At 39.7% G+C, this 18,963-nt stretch overlaps 1 protein-coding gene across 9 annotated transcripts in view; it reads right to left on the bottom strand.

Annotated features, from left to right (window-relative positions):
• Nucleotides 1–420: 420 nt before the first annotated feature.
• The window catches only part of LOC144040240 (uncharacterized), a 61,770-nt gene continuing 43,227 nt past the window's right edge, over nt 421–18,963 (bottom strand). For 4 of the 9 annotated variants that reach the window (XM_077554261.1, XM_077554263.1, XM_077554267.1 and 1 more), the window contains 11 exons: nt 15,049–16,043; nt 12,666–12,908; nt 10,223–10,403; nt 8,954–9,016; nt 8,025–8,329; nt 6,826–6,882; nt 5,575–5,667; nt 5,029–5,110; nt 4,792–4,904; nt 3,758–3,920; nt 421–3,589 (listed from right to left, as the gene is read on the bottom strand). In XM_077554261.1, coding sequence (XP_077410387.1) covers nt 3,582–3,589; nt 3,758–3,920; nt 4,792–4,904; nt 5,029–5,110; nt 5,575–5,667; nt 6,826–6,882; nt 8,025–8,329; nt 8,954–9,016; nt 10,223–10,403; nt 12,666–12,908; nt 15,049–16,043 — 2,303 coding nt within the window. In that variant the 3' untranslated portion in view covers nt 421–3,581. The remainder of the gene's footprint in view (nt 3,590–3,757; nt 3,921–4,791; nt 4,905–5,028; nt 5,111–5,574; nt 5,668–6,825; nt 6,883–8,024; nt 8,330–8,953; nt 9,017–10,222; nt 10,404–12,665; nt 12,909–15,048; nt 16,044–18,963) is intronic. The other 5 variants (XM_077554262.1, XM_077554265.1, XM_077554264.1 and 2 more) reach the window with 5 other exon arrangements.

Below are 18,963 nucleotides of genomic sequence, written 5' to 3'. Positions count from 1 at the left end.
AAATCCTGCTGTTTCCACTAAGTACTGTCTCAAATGTTCTCCAATTTGGGTACTGTAAATGTATAGGATCGTATGCCGAGAAACGTTTTTTTGGGAGGAGCAATATGGCGATCTCGCGGCTTCAAAAGTCTTAGCCTCGCGGCTGTTCAGTAAACGCCACTTCGTCGCGGGTTCCGGGTTCTCTATCCCGTTGTTGTCATGGATTTTTAAATTTTATTTTTGGTACAGTTGGCAACTCTTTTGTTCTGCCAACCATTTCTTATATGCTCATAAAAAGGTAAATAAATATGAATGTACTGAATAACGTAATATTATTTATACTGTACTTTGCACACACTGATTAGTGATTGTGCAATTACACCATTTTGTGGTATGACAAGAACAAAACTAAAGCCTGCCCCCCTCTGGACACAAAAGGAGTTTTAGTCAATTTTCATTTATTGTTTAATTGTCACATCACTAATTAACAGGTAGTCACAATAAACACGTTTTTCCAAACCAGAAAAAATAAACAAAGAAAAAAATAGCGACACAAAAACAAGGAGGTTCTGTCAATGACATGAAATACGTCTATTGAACGCATCCTATCGTTTTGTCAGCATGCTCTGCAGGTTTACGACAGCTATTAAGTTTACACTTGTCTGCTATGAGTGTTGAAGCCCCACAAGCACTCACTCGGGTAAGATGACACAGCATTTGTTACACAAGCCAAGCCTACACAGCTGGAGTTAAGTCTGTTTGAACCATCAACTGATTTCCAAATTAGGACCCTGCAGTGATCTGATATGTCATCCTTTCAACCTGTAGAGGTCAAATTGTGCAAACTGGATGGGCATTTTGTTAAACTTCCCTTAAAACCATCAAATTATTTGGTGGAAATTCATATTTTAAAATTTTGTTTTGTTATAACTGCCCTAGAGTATTTTTTGGGAGAATATTTTCAACCTTGAGAGCACACCAGCTGCGAGGCTACAGGAACACAAAGATAAATACAAAAAATCGTTCAATATGTCTAAGACATTCTTTCACTTCAAGGGCCCCTTTCAAATGAAAAAGGCTCACATTTCAGAACAGTAATTTTCGCCAGACAAAAATCGGTAAATGTTATGATAAAGCATCCTTCCCGTTTGGAAACCAAGGTACGAGTCGATCGTGAAACCCTGCTGTTGGTGTTGTTCGTTTCTTTTTTACTGAGAGAGCATCAGCAATAAAATACCTATATACATCTGTGTGCAGTCTCATTGTAGCATGAAGCAAAAACAAAAACATCCAAATAAACAACAAAAAGTTGGGGTACAGGCAAAGCTTTAAAAAATAAACAAAATATGTACTTGTCCAAATTAAATTGAACCGTTTCTAAAATGGGGGAACTGTCCTGACGTGTGTAAATGTGTTTACTATTAGTCTTTATCATCAAGAAAATAACACCTTGATAAATTGTTGGATTATGTTTTTGAAGCAGAGCGTCCATTTTGATACAATAAATCCAAGAGTTAAGGTGCAATATTTGTGCCATGCATTAAAGCGCCACTTTGAAATATGAGTGTTTAGATCCGCCTTTGGCACAGAGAAAACATCCTATCTGTTCAATACATTTTTTTTTTTAATTCCCTTTTAAACTCCAATGAAAAGCTCATTGCAAAAAACATTTTGTTGAGTGCAATAATGCCACTAAAGTTGCACAAAACCATGGACTTCAAACCGCCAATCTAAAGAATCAAAATTTTGCCTTTTGTTTTTGTGACGGCAAAGAGGAAAAATATAACCACCAGAAACTGAACTTACACACGTTCCCATTTGTAGCAAATACGTTTAGGTACTTACATAATTAACAGTGGTTAATTAACTTCACTTGTGTTACGATTAAGATGATTAAAATGTGCTTAAGCATGAACAACAGGTTAAAACGTTCACTTATTAACTCCCAACACTTTCCATGGAACAAATAAAACCAAAATCAAACCAGCCAGACAAGCTCGCTGACCACCCATGTTGGATGGATACATTTGAGAGCTTTTCTGCCCCCAAGTGGACAAAAAACAGATGACAGAATCTTGTTCGAATGCTAAATGCAGTGCGTGAGGGCTTGTTCGTCACGACGAGAGCAAAAGTAGCTAATAAAACCAAAAACACAGGGATGTGGGGAGTCAGAATTAAGAGCTAATACGTATTCTTGTTTTAAATCTCCCATAGTTCAATTTAATCCTGTAGCTAAGAACGTAAAACCAAAATGAGCCGAAACTACCTCCTTTTCCTGTCACTCATTTAGAAGAAAAAAAATAAAACGAAGCTTTTGAGTCTTAACACTTATAGTCCTGGATTTAAATGAAACCACACGCCACTATTTCCACCGGTTTTGACAACACATTTAGGTTTCTTCCTGGATTACTGCACTTTACAAGAAATAATCATCATAAAAGAGGCACATACTTTTCACAAGCAGCTTCTTCCTTTCCCTTTGAACTGCCTTAATAAAATCCTCGAACTGCCGTCACCTTAAAATACATCCAACCACACACGTCTTTTTGTCGTCTATATATTTGACCACATTTCTTTGCTCACTTTCCTCTCCACACTTTCGACATTTTACCTACGCCTCCATTTTGTGCCTCAGTGCGCACTCACACCGGGTCAAGTTGTCCCACACCGTGCTCAAGCGTTACAGTTTTCAAATTCGCACATTTTCTTCTCAATACTCTAATTTATTTGTAGATAAACTCTTATGTTTTGATTTTTTTTTTTTGCGCATGACAAAGCAACTGCAGTCCTTTTTTAGCGCCATCTGGTGGCATTTGAAGGAAGCTATTTGAAATGGGACAAAATTAGTTTGTCATATTTGTGGCATTTACAGACATTAAAAATCTTTTTTGTTAACAATTAAGGATATTCACAATTCACAAGGACAAAAATAATAATAATAAAAATAGCTTGAGCATTGTATACAATGCCAAATGTGAGTGCGCTTTTAGTTTAACAAAAGTTGACCCAGGACGCTCTGACAGCTAACGAAACTTGAAATAACAAATAAATAAACCATGTTAGAATTAAAAAGGTAAGAGGTAATCAATGCAAATAGAACGGACCCCATTAAAGCTACTTTTTAGGGTTGCCACTCAAAACACTACCACAAAGAGAGTTCAACAGTCTAAAATGTTTTTTGTTTTGTGTGTGTATGTCAGCTTGTTTATGTTTCTAAGCTAGAGCAAAACCGTGAGGAAATGAATGAACTTTTGTTACACTTAAGCAGAGTTATGAGAGTTGGAGGTTTTGTATATGACTGGGCTGGCTATCCAGTTGGGGGGTCCAATCGACACGGTACAGGCTACATGAAGAACCACGTGGTGGTGAAGGTGATGAGGAGGGGGGCTGGGGGGGGTCTGTTGTCATCAGGAGGAGCAGGTGACGATGTCGGCGCCGTGGTCCGTGCGAGAGCGAGCCTTCTCGCGGAAGTTAAGCTCGAGACACTCAATCTGCGGCAGAAATGTTGGAAAGAGAAAGGAGGAGGAGCGCGGGTTGGATAAAAAAAGAAAAAAAAAAAAGAAGGGAGGGGGCGATGAGATGAGGGCAGAGGGACAGCAGAATTAGATGCCTGCAAGATAAGAAGTCAAAAGATATGGGTGCGATCAGCTATGCGAGACTGCCACCAGGAGCACAGAACAAACTGAGAGGAGAGGTTCACCTCAAACGGGGGTCCCCAACCGTTTACGTTCAAATCCCTACGCTTACCTTACAAAGTGGAAATACGTGTCCGACTTACTTGTTTCTGGGATGTGCGCCACCAGGGGGGGCTCGACATCACAGGGGGCCGCCTCCTTCAGCCCGTTCTCGTGGGCGGAGGGGCTCCCCACCTGCCCACACTCTGGGCCGAGGGCTAGGGATGGGGTTCCAACACCCTCATCTGTCTCCTGGGGCCCCTCAGCCTAGAAATACATAGCAGGGTGGCAAGCAGACATTGACATCTTGACTAAAGACAATTTTGTTCCCGTCAATTGTCGTCTTTGTCGAACAAGCAAAAGTACTGAAACACTGAACGGTTGAATTTCCAAAAGGTCAAATGCTTTATGGTTATGTACTCCGGTTATGTATTTCTGGACTAAAGTCTTAGAAAAAAATTTCAGCTATTTTGGACTGTAGGATACCTTTATCTCCAAACTTGTGTTTGCTAGGTGACCTAACAACAATTTACTTACCACGTAAACAATTTCAATCTACACTTGTAGCCCTTACTATCGCAAAAAAAAACAATTCTTGTTAACTGGAAAAATAAACAAACTCTGAATATCGACCAATGGTCTAACCTCCTCATAAATCACATTTTAATGGAAAAAAATATCTGCCTCAAATAAAAACCAAATATCAAAATTTATAGAAACATGGTCTACGTATATAGAATTTTTTAACCTAATTCTGGTTACTTAATTCTGCCTGTTAGCGAGAGCCACCACATCGTGATAACTTACATTGATGTTTCTGCATTTGGCAATTTATTATTATATTATATTATTAGTGTGGGATTTTTTTTAATAGGCTTGAGGTGAAATGATGAATACACACACACACATACCCAAAAAAAAAAATAAAATATATATATATATATATATATATATATATATATATATATATGTAAAAAAATAATTATTTTATTATTTTTTTTTTTTTTTTTAATAAAAAATAAAAAAAAGGAGAGCAATGATGATGTCAAATCGAATGAACAATACTGAGCTTTCCTGGGAAAAAAAAAAAAAAAAAAAAAAAGATCAAATGAAGTTCAAGTTGCATTTGCGCACTCACTTTGACGCTTCCTCCACCCGGCGAATGGCTCACATTGTCCATCGAACCCACTTTGGACTGCGCTTTTTCCCTAAAGTTGACTTTGTGCGACTCAATCTTCACGTCACCACCACCTGTAGCACAAATGCGTAATCTTTGAGGATTATTCCAGACCGATGGCAGATCGCATATTTTAGTCAAAGTCTTGCGAGCACCCAATAAAGTTTTTTTTTTCCCAAGGTCACCCCCCCAGCTCACCTGGCTTATGCTTGATGTTATCCTTGGAGCCGCACTTTGACGTCACTTTACTTAAATCGACCTTCTTGCGGATAATCTGCACCTGTTTAAATATGACAAACCGTTTTCACTTGTCACCATTTCAAAGAAATATTTTGAGAAATAAAAGTTGGACAAGACAAATAATAGACAAAGCGGTGAGGGAAAAACACAGCATCAGGAAAGCAGAAACTCACATTTTGTGATTCTGTCTGCGAGGGACGACTGAATAAACGCCAGGCAGGCGGCGGGGGGGTGTGGGGATGCAGGAATAATTTAGGAAAGCAAGTGGAAGGGATTGGGACGTTAACTCATCGTTATTTTTAGACTACTTGACTTATCAAGAGCTGTACTTTGTGGTTAAGGCTTCAAAAGGGTGCTAATGGGTGACGCTATCACACTATCAGTGCACAGTCCAATTTTTGTACGTTGACACTCAAGTGTCAACACACTCCATAAGAGCGTCTCAAGTATTTGATCAATTACCCTGCACCTTGAAACTCTGGCAGCGGGCCAGGCTGTACTTACATTCCCTCCACCAGGAACGTGCTTCATATTGTCCTTGGAGCCCAATCGTGCGCCGACGTGACTGAAGTCCAGTTTTTGGGAGACTATCTGAACCTGAACGGAGCCCGGCACAGCAGCCAAGAGGTGTAGAAGAGGAGAACGGCGGCGGTCAGGGGTGGTGATTTAGAGAGGAAAACAGAAGAGAGGAAAGAGGAGGAGGATGAAGACGGAAGAGTTACGAAGAGGTCATAGGTTGCAGACAGATGCCAGTAAGGTTCACTTGGGGGTGGGGGGGACCTTTACAGGATTTTCAGAGCACACACTCAGGCGCTAGAGACCAGTGCCTTAACTCTATAACGCCAAATGTATCATAAAAAATAAATACATTTTGAGCCCTCTATTTCAGGAGTATAACACTGTTTTCCCATTAAAACCCTCACGTATATGATCTGATACATGCATTGCACGGATAATCCATTAGAGGGCAGTATCACCCGCTGATGGCTTTTCTAGCAACCTTGCAAGATCGCCCAAATTGGAAAAAGGAGAGACACCTAATACTTATTAATAGTGGGAAAAATTTCGGATTTTTGGATATGTTTGATATGTCTGTTTATTATTACATTTTTGACAGTTACAAATGTACGAATTTAAAGCATTGTGGCCGGATGTATCAAATATAAAAACTTTTTTTTTTTTTGTCTGTTCAAAAGGACCAATAAATACTCTACAAAAAATAAGAATTTTCTCTCATATATTTCATGGTTCAGGCTTTATAGGGTTAAATGTGTGCTCTGAATTTGTTAGTGTCCACAAGGGGGCACCACAGCCTTCTTTCTGGGAGCCCCTTTTATTTATTTATATCAATGACTAGTCTAAATGTGTCTGATGAAAATTTGCATTTCTTTGCTGACAACACTTATTTATGGCTATTATTAAGCTTTTGTAGCTGTCCAACACATTCACTTTCAAACCACATATAGCAACCCTTACCATATGCACATGAGCAATAATAATAATAATAAAAAAAACTATTATTGTTATTGAAAATCTTTTTGCATAAATAAAATAGTCAAGTTACATTTAGTTTTTGTATTTTGAGGGACGCGGAATGTGCACAATTTAGTTGATGATACACTCTTAAAGCCTGCCAAAAGTGAACGTAAAGAAAATAACAGGAAAGAGAGTGCAAACGATACAGAATGGCAACATATAAAGTCAGTCAGAGCAGAGGAGGGATGAAAAGAGGGTGGCGGGGAGGATGGCACTCACTTCGACCTGGCTTTTTTCTTTGGAGGCGGGGACCCTGCCCTTAGAGGCAGCTGACACCTGGGGAGACAGGCCCACCCCGGGGTCAACGACATACAGGAAAGACGAGGTGGGTGAAGGACAGCCACATGGGATTTAGTGGACGCAATCTCACTGTGCTCCTACGGGTTTTTGTTCTAATTATAGTGCTGTCATAGTCATGTAAAACGGAGACAAAATGGGACGGGCCCATTTAGCAGTTTACGAAACTGTCACACTACTGTATGCTCATCTTGGAAAACAGGTGCAGTGGTAGGAAATGAGCACATCGGGGTTGAGCAGGGGATGTCAAAATTAACAGGATGGAAGAGTCAAAACAAGCAAAAAAAAAAAAAAAGCAATTTGGGAGGGAAAGGATTTCTTTCTGTTGTTGGTCATTTACATGTTTTTATTTATTTTATTTTATTTTTTCAAATTCTGTGCGAACTGTCAACTTTGTTGACAATAATATGGTCTATGCAGCCCCACTAGTGTAAATACGGTATTCTGGTTAATATTGCGTTAGTGGGATAATATGAGTGAAGCAGCAAAATCCAGCTGGTTTTGTCCATCTCAGGGGGCGGCCATTTTGCCACTTACTGTCGAATAAAGATGACATCACAGTTGCTCAGGACCTCAGGTAACAACCAATCACAGCTCAGCTTCAGAAAACAGGAGAGCTGTGATTGGTCGTTGTCGGAGCCTCTGTGATGTCATCTTCAGTCGACAGCAAGTGGCAAAATGGCCGTCCCCTGAGATGGATAAAAACAGCTGGATTTTAGTTCAGAATTTATATTCCAAAATATAATATTTATTGGCTAAAAATAAGTATTTTCACCCTCTAAAAACAGTTGGGTCAAAAGTAACCCAATTATGGATCAAAAATGGACCGATCCACTTTATGGGTCATTTTGACCTAACTTTTTGGGTTGTTTTATACAAAATGACCCATTTTTTTGATCCAAGTAAAGGATCTGACTAATATCTATGAGTTGTTTTACACTAAAAGACCCATTTCTTGACTCAAAATTGGGTCAAATAGACCCAAGTAGAGGATCAGCCCATTTTTGACCCATAGTTGGGTTATTTTTAACCCAACTGTTTCTAGAGTGTATTAAGACGTAGTTTGTGTCAGAGTACAATTAAAGTTCCCTTTGGAATTTAATATTGAGACTCGAACCTACCTTCCCACCCCCTGGCTGGTGCCTCATATTGTCCGTAGAGCCGATCTTTGAGCGGGCGTTGTGGAGATCGGGGGTCGGCGCGGTGCCGGGCCGGCTGGTGGTCCTCGAGGTGCTGGTTGTCGTGCTGCTTGTAGCGGAGAAGGCGGCCCTGGGGGCGCGAGGGACCATGGGCTTCTTCTCCGGCACCGCGCCGGCAGTGGCGGAGACTGCGCTCGTTTTGGGGGCTGCGGTGCGGGTTCGAGTGGTCGTAGTGGAGGCGGAGCTGCGCAATGCGGTGGTGGTGCTTTTGGGTTTGGTGGAATCGGCTGCAAAAGAGAGAAAATAAATCTTAAGGAGTGTAAATATTTGATTTTGTCACTGTACTTATAAGTACTTTGTAAAGAGTTTCTTTTTATATTGAATTCAGTTGTTATGATTGGCCATGGCTGTACAGCATTTGCATCAACTATAATTTATTCATCCACATGTATTTTGTAGCGCAGCAGCTTTTTCTTTAGAGTGCTGAGATATGCAAGAGCAGCACGCCGCTGACAATCTCTCCTGGGAGCCGCGTGCGTATCGCCGGCTCCTCCTAAGATGTGTTAAATGAAGGAAATCTTCCCCTTTTTGCTTCCCCGTTCAAGTGGTTTTTTTTGCCTGACTGTAAGAACCGTGGCAGATTAAGCAGCCCCCGGGCTGTATCAGCAGGAGCCGCGAACTGCTGTCAACGGTAGCGGGACAGTAATCCCTCGCCTGCAGTGGCGAAGGTTTTTAACACGGCAATAAACTCTTTCACCCCATTTCCGAAGACTTCCAGCTTTGTCATGTCTCTGGTGAGTGCGTGTGTTACGAGTCGCTTTTGCTGTCATAATGCAAACTCATCTGTCTGCAGGATGAGTACGAGTTTTGTGAGATGGAACAAAATGTTTGAGGATGAAGTGTAACGGTACCTGTGGAAGTCTTTAGAGCGCTGGGCCTCTTCTCCCCACTTGGTTGGCTGTCTGTCTTTGAGGCTTGAAACCGGAAATTATGGCGAAAAAAAAAAAAGAGATGCACTAACAATGAAATTCAAACCATCACTTTTGATGAGCAAAGTATGATCCCACTGTATTTATTTCAATTCATAAATCACTTTAAAACAACCCTCACAAACTTACTGTTAAAATATAACTAGGGCACTAATATATATATATATATATATATATATATATAATATATATATATATATATATTATATATATATATATATATGTTATTGTATAGATGTATGTGCCAATAATAAAACCAATCTTACTTGTTTGTGGCAGGAAAGCATGAACCTTTTCTTTTATATATTTTTATCTTGTGGTATTTTTTAACAATGACAATAATAATGTGAAATAAGAAAAGAATAAACAAAAATGATAGCAACTGAAAAAACAGTTGACTGACTGTTCCTGCGGGTTTTAGCCTCTTGGGGCAGTGTGGTGCCGTACACAGCCATGGCGTACACACTTAAAATGAGTACAGAAGAACGCTGCGATTGAATTCTATTAAAATAACTCGTTTTTCACACATTGGAAAGAATTTGTGCCTTTGTGTAGTGTTATCGCACCCGTGGGTATGTGTTCCCACAGCATTTGTGTGTGAATATTCGTTATTTGAAGGAAAGCCACTCCCAAAGTCGATGCTAACTTCCTTTTTAGCATTTGAATGGGATCCTCCTTTTGCTTTTAGCAATAGCCCTAGGCTAGCAATGCTTTAAAAACAAAGCATGTTTTGTATTTAAATATACAGTCTGTTTATTTTTACAGTTAACTCCACCTGAGGTGTCATTAAACAGCTAAAAAGGCACTTGGGGACAACAGAATAACCAGAATATCATATGCTACACACTTGCTAGTTGCTAATGCTACGCAAGCAAAATGCTGCATTCAGGGTACTTTCACAGCGTGGGAAACTTCGGTTTTCTTCGTTGTTGTTGTCGTTGATGTTTTAAGGGGAAAATAATCGTCCATTTGGCCCAATTGGCTAATTGTTTTGGCTAATGTTTGAAGGCCAATAATTGGTCGGGCCCTAGATATAACTTCACTAATTGAAGCTGACAGTGATGTGCAACCAGATTTGTGTAAACTTTTAACATACCTCAGCAGGCGAGGTCAAATATGTCAAATCAGCTTTCTAGAAACAAGCTGTCAAGTCACATTCTAATCAAAGATGTGCGTGCGCGTCTGCCTTACCCAGGGGCTTTTTGGTGGCCGCGGTGGTCGCAGTGCGAGATGACAAAGTTGTGCGCGTCGATGTGGTCGTTTTACTGGTTGTTGCGGCGCTTGTTCCGTTTTTGGTAGCGGCGGAGGAGCTTGCTTGACTTGAGGTGGCAGTGCTGGCCTTTGGCACAAGGGGGCGCCTTTCTGTGGCGGTCTGTTGAAACAACGTGGGACATATTACAGAGGAACAACAAACATGCTCACACTGTTATGTTCTTTACAGTAATATGTTCTATATGCTAGGGCAGGGCGGCCATTTTGCCACTTGCTGTCTGCTCGGGGCTCACCAATCGAAGCTCACCTGTTGCCCGAGTTTGGTCATGTGACGTTCGCAAGCTTAGCCGTGATTGGTCGTTACTTGGGCCCTGAGTAACTGATGTCATTTGCTGCTTTAGTCATATTCTAAAAACGCAATATTAACCAAAAAAGGACAAAATTAATCTGCTATACTTCAGTAGAAGTACACAAGTACAGACTGTATCTGTCTTCATGTAGGGAGTAAAAGTAAGCTGTCAGAAGAAAAAAAAGTAACTAAGTATTTGGACTTCATTACTTCCCACCAGCAGCGAACATTACAACAAAAAACACTACAATTACATCACATAAAAAAAAGAAGGCCATTCAATGTATAACTAACTTTTGTCTTGATTTGTGACCTAAAAGAAAAATCTGGGTCAAACCTGCATCTAACATGCAGATTTGGTCCTTGTTGAAAATTGCAGATTTTATTCAGCCGCACATCCCCCAATTGCGGGAATGATGCCCTGCTCGGCATACAGCTGAGCCCTCCTACTACAAGCTGGCCATGATGAACCGAGTCACCCTGCACCTGTGGGCATTGGGCTGCTAAAAAAAGCCTGCCTGTTTATAATCGGGAGTGTCACCACGTGCTGTAGTTATGGGGGCCACCGAAAGAGGGCGATAGAGGGCAGGTGGGAGGGTCCCTGATAATGAGGATGGAATTGATCGGCTCTGTCCGTCTATTCATGTTCATTTCAAGTGCTCCATTTTCTGTCTTTACTTTCACTTAAGCCATGAAAGATTTAGTTTTATATGTCAGTTTTCAGATTCTTTGTACATCAATTATTATGTTGATACTTCTATGTCGTTGACTTACGTCGTACTTTACGGCGCCCGTGCCTCGTCCGCAGCACCTTCTTTTTCGTTAATTTCCCACAGGCTATAGACGTCAAAAATTCATTTGAACTATTTCTATTAGTTTAACTTTTTTTTCTTCACTTTTGCTAACAAGAGTATGAAAACCAAGACTTTTTTTTAATTGTAAATTTAGAACAGATACAAAATTTGTGATTAATCGTTAGTTAACTAGTGAAGTTATGCGATTAGTTAAAATTAAAAAATGTAATCGCATGAAAAAAAAGGGGGCAAATATTTTTTTTTTATCGTAATTAATCGCATGACTTCAATAGTTGACTCACGATTAATCACTAATTTTATATATATATATATATATATTTTTTTTAAATAAAATAATTTTTTTAATTTATTTGTTTTTTAAAAAAAAGGAGAGCAATGATGATGTCAAATCGAATGAACAATACTGAGCTCTCCTGGAAAAAAAATAAAAAATTATATCTGTTATAAATTTATAATACCATTTTTTTCCTAGGTTTTCATAAAAAAGTAAATGAAATGGAAAAAAAATGTTGAACTAATAGAAATCGTTTACATGAATTTTTGACGTCTATAGTCGTCAATGGCAGCGAATGAGGTAAAGTTATTTAAAGTTGTGTTGTTGTTACCTCCGGCAACGGACGTCCATTAGCGGCCGGCTCGCCATTAGGCGCGTCACAGTTCCGTGTTTAAGTTTCCATTAGCTCCTCTCTGCCGTGAGTCAGCAATAAATGCCCGCGTGAAAACACAAAATATTGCTTCTGGCGCGTCCAGGTTGAGCAATTTTGTATATTTTTTTAAAATGAGTATTTTGATTATGGTCTTTAACGGGGAAATCCGATTTAAGTCGAAATTTCGCCAGCGTAGGAACGGAACCCCGCCGTAACTTGAGGACTCCCTCATCGTAGGCCATCAAGCAGTTTAATGTGTTGTAGTTTCAGCAGCAAGCATGCTGGCAATTTTCATTAAGAGACGTATGAACTTAATGACTCTTGTTACAGTGGGACTGCATCTCTCTGCCCGCAGGACTTTTAGCAGTACGCGCTTAATGACTCATTAAAAACAAAGACAAACAAACAAAATCCATTCAGAATGTGATGTGCGACTTACCATTCAGTTGCATCTAAACTATTAAAACTCATTTTGACCTCTAAGAGCTTGGAAAATGCATGCATACTTCAAAAACGAAAAAAAATAAATAAATAAATAAAATAAAAACGATATACATTCAAAATAAAGAAATAAATCTATTACTTGCATCAAACTACCCTATATGCCTTACCTTGGGTTTAACCTCACGCGTGGTGGTTGCGGCCGACGTTGAAAGGCGGCTGGCGGCAATAGTGGAGGGCCGCTTTGGGGCGCCAGCGGCTGCCGACGGTGCCTTGGTTGTTGTTGTTTTTTTATCTAAGGTGTAAGTAGTTGAGGGCCGCTTAGTAGGTGCTGCGGCAGAACCACTAGCGGCAGCGGCTGTGACCTGCCGTGTTTTGGAGATGGCGCTCGCTTTTGTTGCCCCAGCGGCAGGCTGAGACGAGACGATGGACGCAGGCAAAAAGGAAAAGATGAAGCAAAAGGAAATAATAAAATCCAACAGAAATCATAACAGCACAAGCAGCAAATTCAAATTGCAAACGGTGTGAAATTAGGGTAGGTTTAAAACAATCGTGTAAAAATAGTAAAAATAAATCCTGTACTGCATTCAGTGGAACCTACGAATTGGGTCATCCCAAATTTGATGCAAAATACCACCTTAAAGTGGCGTAAAATCTGACTTCAAAACTCAGCATTAATTAGCTTGTGTTTTAGACTCCTCATTTGAATAAAAGGTACAATTCTCAATAAGGGCAAGCACTGAAATTCAAAGTCTTAAGATCCTGTTCACGTCACTATTCACTTTCACCATTAACACCATTTTTTTTTTATTACATTAGAACAACTAAGAATGTAAAAATCCCAAAAAATGTTTTTATTGTCTATCCATTTAATACAGGTGTTATGATGATGATTTTTCAACCATGGTTTGGCTCACTCTGAGGTTCCACTGAACAGACATTGTAAGGAGCAAAAGCTAAAAGCAGCATGCATTAAAAATAGATGGTCTCATGTCAATTTGTATGCCTAGTTAAGGGCTGCAATGTATAATAAATGGCCATAATGAGGGAATGAAAACCTAGATTAAAGGGATACTTGACTCACTTGAATCGTTTTCAGCAGTAAAGAGTTCATATTTTGTCCAGAATTAATTTGGTAACTTCATTATTTTTCCTGTGCAATTAATACCTTTAAAAACACATTTTCCCACTTGATGTCGACTGAAGATGACATCACCTGTGCTGAGGAAATAGGTAACAACCAATCATGGCTCACTTGGTTGCTGGGGTTGGTTAGCAAACTGAATCATGATTGGTCAAGTGGGAAAATTAGTTTTGAACTCATTCACTCCCAGCCATTTTCACTGAAGCAACCCCCTTCGCTCCCGGCCGTTTTACTGGATTTTGACTGATTTTGCAAGGCCCACAGAATATTATATTCTATTGCTATAAAAACATGGAACCTACCAAAAGAAAGGTTAGAGGCTCTTCTTTCATCAGGAAAAAAAAATATATTTGTATCTCTTTCCGTTTTGCAGCAATTAGCATTAGACTATAGCTAAGTTTCATCATTATTAACACATCTGTTTAGAACACTGGGGAAAAGAGCTTTTTTTGCAACACGGCCCTGGTTGATTTCTTATACTCTGCTGCCACCTGCCGGCCATTTTTTGTAATAACTACTTGCTTCAAGCATTCTCTTCAGTTCAGAGGCTGCAACTACGCCTTCTGTATGCTCTAGCATAAAAAGAAAAACATAAATAAAAAAATAAAAAAAACTCAATACATTTTAAGACGATGGCAATATTTTAAAAAAAGAACATTTTTATATGTTTTTGGGAGCAAATGGAGTTAATTATAGACAAAAATTCTTACTGTTGAAAATGGCTCTTGAGCCAAGTATCACTTTAACTGTTTTGTGTTGGAAAAGTGGTACATTGTTTTATGCTAACCTAAAAAATAACCACCAGTTTTACCACCTGAGCCACAGCTGCCACCTGCCGGCCATTTTTTGTAATAACTACTTGCTTCAAGCATTCTCTTCAGTTCAGAGGCTGCAACTACGCCTTCTGTATGCTCTAGCATAAAAAGAAAAATATTTAAAAAAAAAACTAAATACATTTTAAGACGATGGCAATATTTTAAAAAAATAACATTTTTATATGTTTTTGGGAGCAAATGGAGTTAATTATAGACAAAAATTCTTACTGTTGAAAATGGCTCTTGAGCCAAGTATCACTTTAACTGTTTTGTGTTGGAAAAGTGGTACATTGTTTTATGCTAACCTAAAAAACAAACGACCAGTTTTACCACCTGAGCCGCAGCCGCCACAAATGTTCTACTTCTATTGCAGTTAAGTTGTTTAATACTTGAGCTCCTCGTCACTTTGAAAAACATTATTTGACTGATGATGGCGTGACGGACTGATGGACCCGCGATATTTACTGACGGCCCTAAAACAGCGGCTGTTATTTTGCGATAACGAAAGCGCGGTTAGCATAAGGACGGACAGGCGTCCAGTCCCGGCTGTTAAGACCTCCAGTAATTCTCTTTTTCATCTCCAGTAATTCTTACCTTGGTCTTCTTGTCTGCACTCGCCAAGTCTTTGCTTGGTGCTGCGCTGCTCCCGTTGGTGGCTGCTTTTGCTTTTTTGGCCTTCTCTCCTCCATCTGCTTTTGCGGCCTTGTCCTTCTTGTCATCCTTTTTCTCCAGCGCTTTTTTGTCACTCTGTATTTTCTCCTGCTTCTCCTCCTTTGCGCTTATCTGCTTCGCCGCCGCCTCCGCCGAGAGTTTCTCCACTTCATCCTCTTTCTCGGCTTTGTGCGCACGAGTGGAAGGTTCGGCGGCTTCTTCCACATGGGCTGCGATGTCAGCCTTCTTTTCCGCCTCGTCAGGAGCGGCGTCGAGCTTGACAGGTGTCGGCAGCTGCTCGGGGTGATTTTCCACTTTGGGTTTGACGTGTTGCTCTTTGCTGTCCTTCATCTCTGTCTTTTCAGTCTTCTCAGTGATTTTGTCCTTGACACTCGACTCACTTTTGACCACATCCTCTGCTTTTTTCTCGACTTTGTCAGCCGTCATGGGCGGCTTTTCTGCTTTTTCAGCCATGTCAAATGTTTCTGTTTTTACCAACTTGTCTGCAGGTTCATCAGGCTTGTTTGCTTTATCCACTTTTTCGATTTTCTGCTGGACTACTTCCACTTTCTCTGGCTCTTTTTCTTTCAGTTTTTCTTCAGCTTTCTCCAGTAGCTTCGCCGTCACTTTGCCAAATTCCTCCTCTTTAACTTTCACTGCCTCTTTCTCATTCGGAACCTTTTCAGAGTCTTTTTCCTCGGTGACTTTCACAGTAGCTTTCTCTTTCACATGAAGATCTTTCGCCTCTGTGACCTTTTCTGCCTCTTTTTTCGGAACATTTTCAGGCTCCTTCCACAGATTGACATCAGTTTGTTTTTCTGTTCCTACATTTTTCTCCACAAAGGGCGGCAATTCAACTTTAACGCTCCTCTGCTCAGCTGGATCTTTAAAGTCCACGTTGGGCTTCTCCTCCTTTTTGTCAGACTTGGCAACATTGTCTACATTGACAGAAAAAAATATATATCAACATCACAAATTCCCCTTCAGTTGTTTACTTCTTTAGATCATTCATTATCAAAATTGTGCAGTATGTCCTGCTACAAGAATCGCAGCTCAAGGTTCTGTTATTTCAACATTTATGATTCTATAAAACATTACAGTATTATGAATGCGGGCAGTGAAGTTGCCGTAATACAGTCAGCAGACGCAGCACGGCATACATGAATCAGATATTTCTGTTATGTTGACTCACTCAATGAAACATCTGCATCACCCGACCTCAGGTCATGATGACCTCACGCTGGGTTGAACAAAATACAGTCAACACTTTTGACCCATTTATGCTACAAAACCTCACCGGGATGAAATAAAACGCCTTGTTGCCCATAACGGAGATATTTTGGCACATTCATCATCCAGCAGTCGTTAGCAGGTTACGGTTTCGGGCTCCCATGCTATTTTTGGAAACACTCCATGACTAGGGATGTCACACATGCCAATCCATCACCCGTGAAGATGTAGGTTGGAGACCGCCATCAAGACATTGGGGTTCACCCTGCATCGATCCCAGGCCACAATAAAGCAGAATCAGATCGGCAACAGAATGCTGCAGTCTCTAATTAAACCCATTTAATTTAAGGAGGCTGGAGACTTTCCCATCTGACAAAGACTGTAACACAATTCAGTTATTTTTGCTACTAGCAGCACAATTTGGAGCGTAGAGAGAACAAAACACACAAAATTGGATATCATCAGATCTGCGTCAGAACTCCCCCAAATGTATAAATCATCTTAAGCAATGTGATTTTGTTTCCATCAGTCATGGCAAACTGGTCATTGTGACCCATCATGGAGTGAGGGGCGGAGTCTAACCAAGATCTGTTGGACAAAGCTAAGCTTCAGAGTCTGTGGTACAACAGTTTTGGGAATCCACTGTTCTGTTCAAGTGAGGTCTCATGCAGTCATGCTTGGATGACTTTGGTGAGGGAAAACTGGACTGACCTGTGAACTCACCAATTAAAAGTTTCGAAGTCAACAAACAAATGAAGCAAATAAACCAAAAAAAAAACAACATTCACCTTCCAGGAGTGCTTCATGATTTATTCGCAATGCTTGAAATTGGAAGCATCCATCACTGACACACTTTGGAGGGTGAATTGTATGTCCGCGAAAGGGTCATTTGAGAGAACAAATATTTCATGAGAAGATTTGAGCACAAATCAGGTCAAGTATAAATACCAGCTCATATTGAGGGTAAAAAAGAAAAGAAAAAAAGACTTGAACTTTTTGGAATGGTTCATGGAAGATGATGATGACAAATTGAGGAACTTTTTTTTTTTTTTTTTTTCCAACATCGTGACTGAGACCGTGACATTTTAATATAAATTTGTCCATGTATGGTTTATGCTGGAATGCATTTGAGGGTTAAACTGAAATTTCACCCAAAAGGCAACTATCCCCAAATCGGGTGCAGGGTTTCGGAACAACCCACCACTAAATTAAAAAATAATAATAAAAAAGAAAACTTCTTTCTACTCATGAAATGTTTTAATTTATGTTCATAACAAAATACTAACTTACAGTAGGATGCTTTAATCATTCATTTTTTCCCCATTCCCTGGATTTGACCATTCCTTGAACTAATCATGCCTTCCTATTTAATCAAGCACAGTTCCTTCCGCCAACACTTGTTTTCCATGAATCACTTTTTATCTGAAGCTGTCTCTTCAAGCATTTGTCTCATCACCGGACAAGCCGCAATGTCACAACAACATTCTGTATCTCTTCACTCTTAATCAATCTTTCTCACATACACACTATTGTTGCATTTCCATTAAAAAGGAAGACAACCCGAAAATGTTCCTTCAATCGTATGCCGTATTTGCCCCCACTAGTCTGAACACAGCATTCTGTTTAATATTGCATTTGTGGAATATGAATTTAGCTGCAAAATGCACCCATTTGTATCCATCTCATGGGCCGTCGACAGGAAATGACATCCCAGTCGTCCCGGTAACGACCAATCACTGCTCGGCTGCAGGAAACAGGGGAGTCGTGATTGGTTGTTACCTGAATGACTGGGATGTTATTTCCAGTTGACAGCAAGTGACAAAATGGCCGCCCCCTGAGATGGATTAAAAAAAACAAAAAACGGGTGGATTTTGCTTTTTAACTCATTACACAAACACAATATTTATTAGAATAGCTTGTTTAGAGTAGTGAGGCTGAGAGAGCACATTAAAAAAAAAAAATGGGGGGGGGGGGGGTTGACTTGCCTTTTAAAGGAAGAAAAACCCACAATGGTCACGAAGTCACTGACAACAATAAAAATACATACCTGAAAATTAAGTCATGAAAATCAGGCATTGCCGTTACATTTTGGTGTATTAAGATGATGTCTTTTGACCGTTGGGGCCTGTTTATTTATTTATTTATTTTTTAGAGCTCAGTATTGTTCATCCGATTTGACATCATCATTGCTCTCCTTTAAAAAATAAAAAAATAAAAAAATAAAAAATTCTCTTTTTTTTTTTTAAATATATATATATATATATACACACACACACACACACATATATATATACACACATATATATACACACACACACACACACATATATACATATACACACACACACACACACACACACACATATACATATTTTTTTTTGTATGTGGGTGAGCATGTGCGTGCGTGTGTATTCATCAGTTCACCTAAAGCCCATTAAAAAAAAATCCCATACTAATAATATAATATAATAATAAATTTCAAATGCAGAAACATCAATGTAAGTTATCACGATGTAGTGGCTCTCGCTAACAGACAGAATTAAGTAACCAGAATTAGGTTAAAAAATTGGGGCCTGTTTATATTGTCGCAGAATAGAGCAATGACATGAGCTTAAGCAGATGGAGGGA

This window comes from Vanacampus margaritifer, chromosome 20 (assembly GCF_051991255.1).
Source record: "Vanacampus margaritifer isolate UIUO_Vmar chromosome 20, RoL_Vmar_1.0, whole genome shotgun sequence".
NCBI classification, from domain to species: Eukaryota; Metazoa; Chordata; class Actinopteri; order Syngnathiformes; family Syngnathidae; genus Vanacampus; species Vanacampus margaritifer.
The sequence above is the reverse complement of the archived record's forward strand: the minus strand, read 5'-3'. Positions and strand labels throughout refer to the sequence as shown.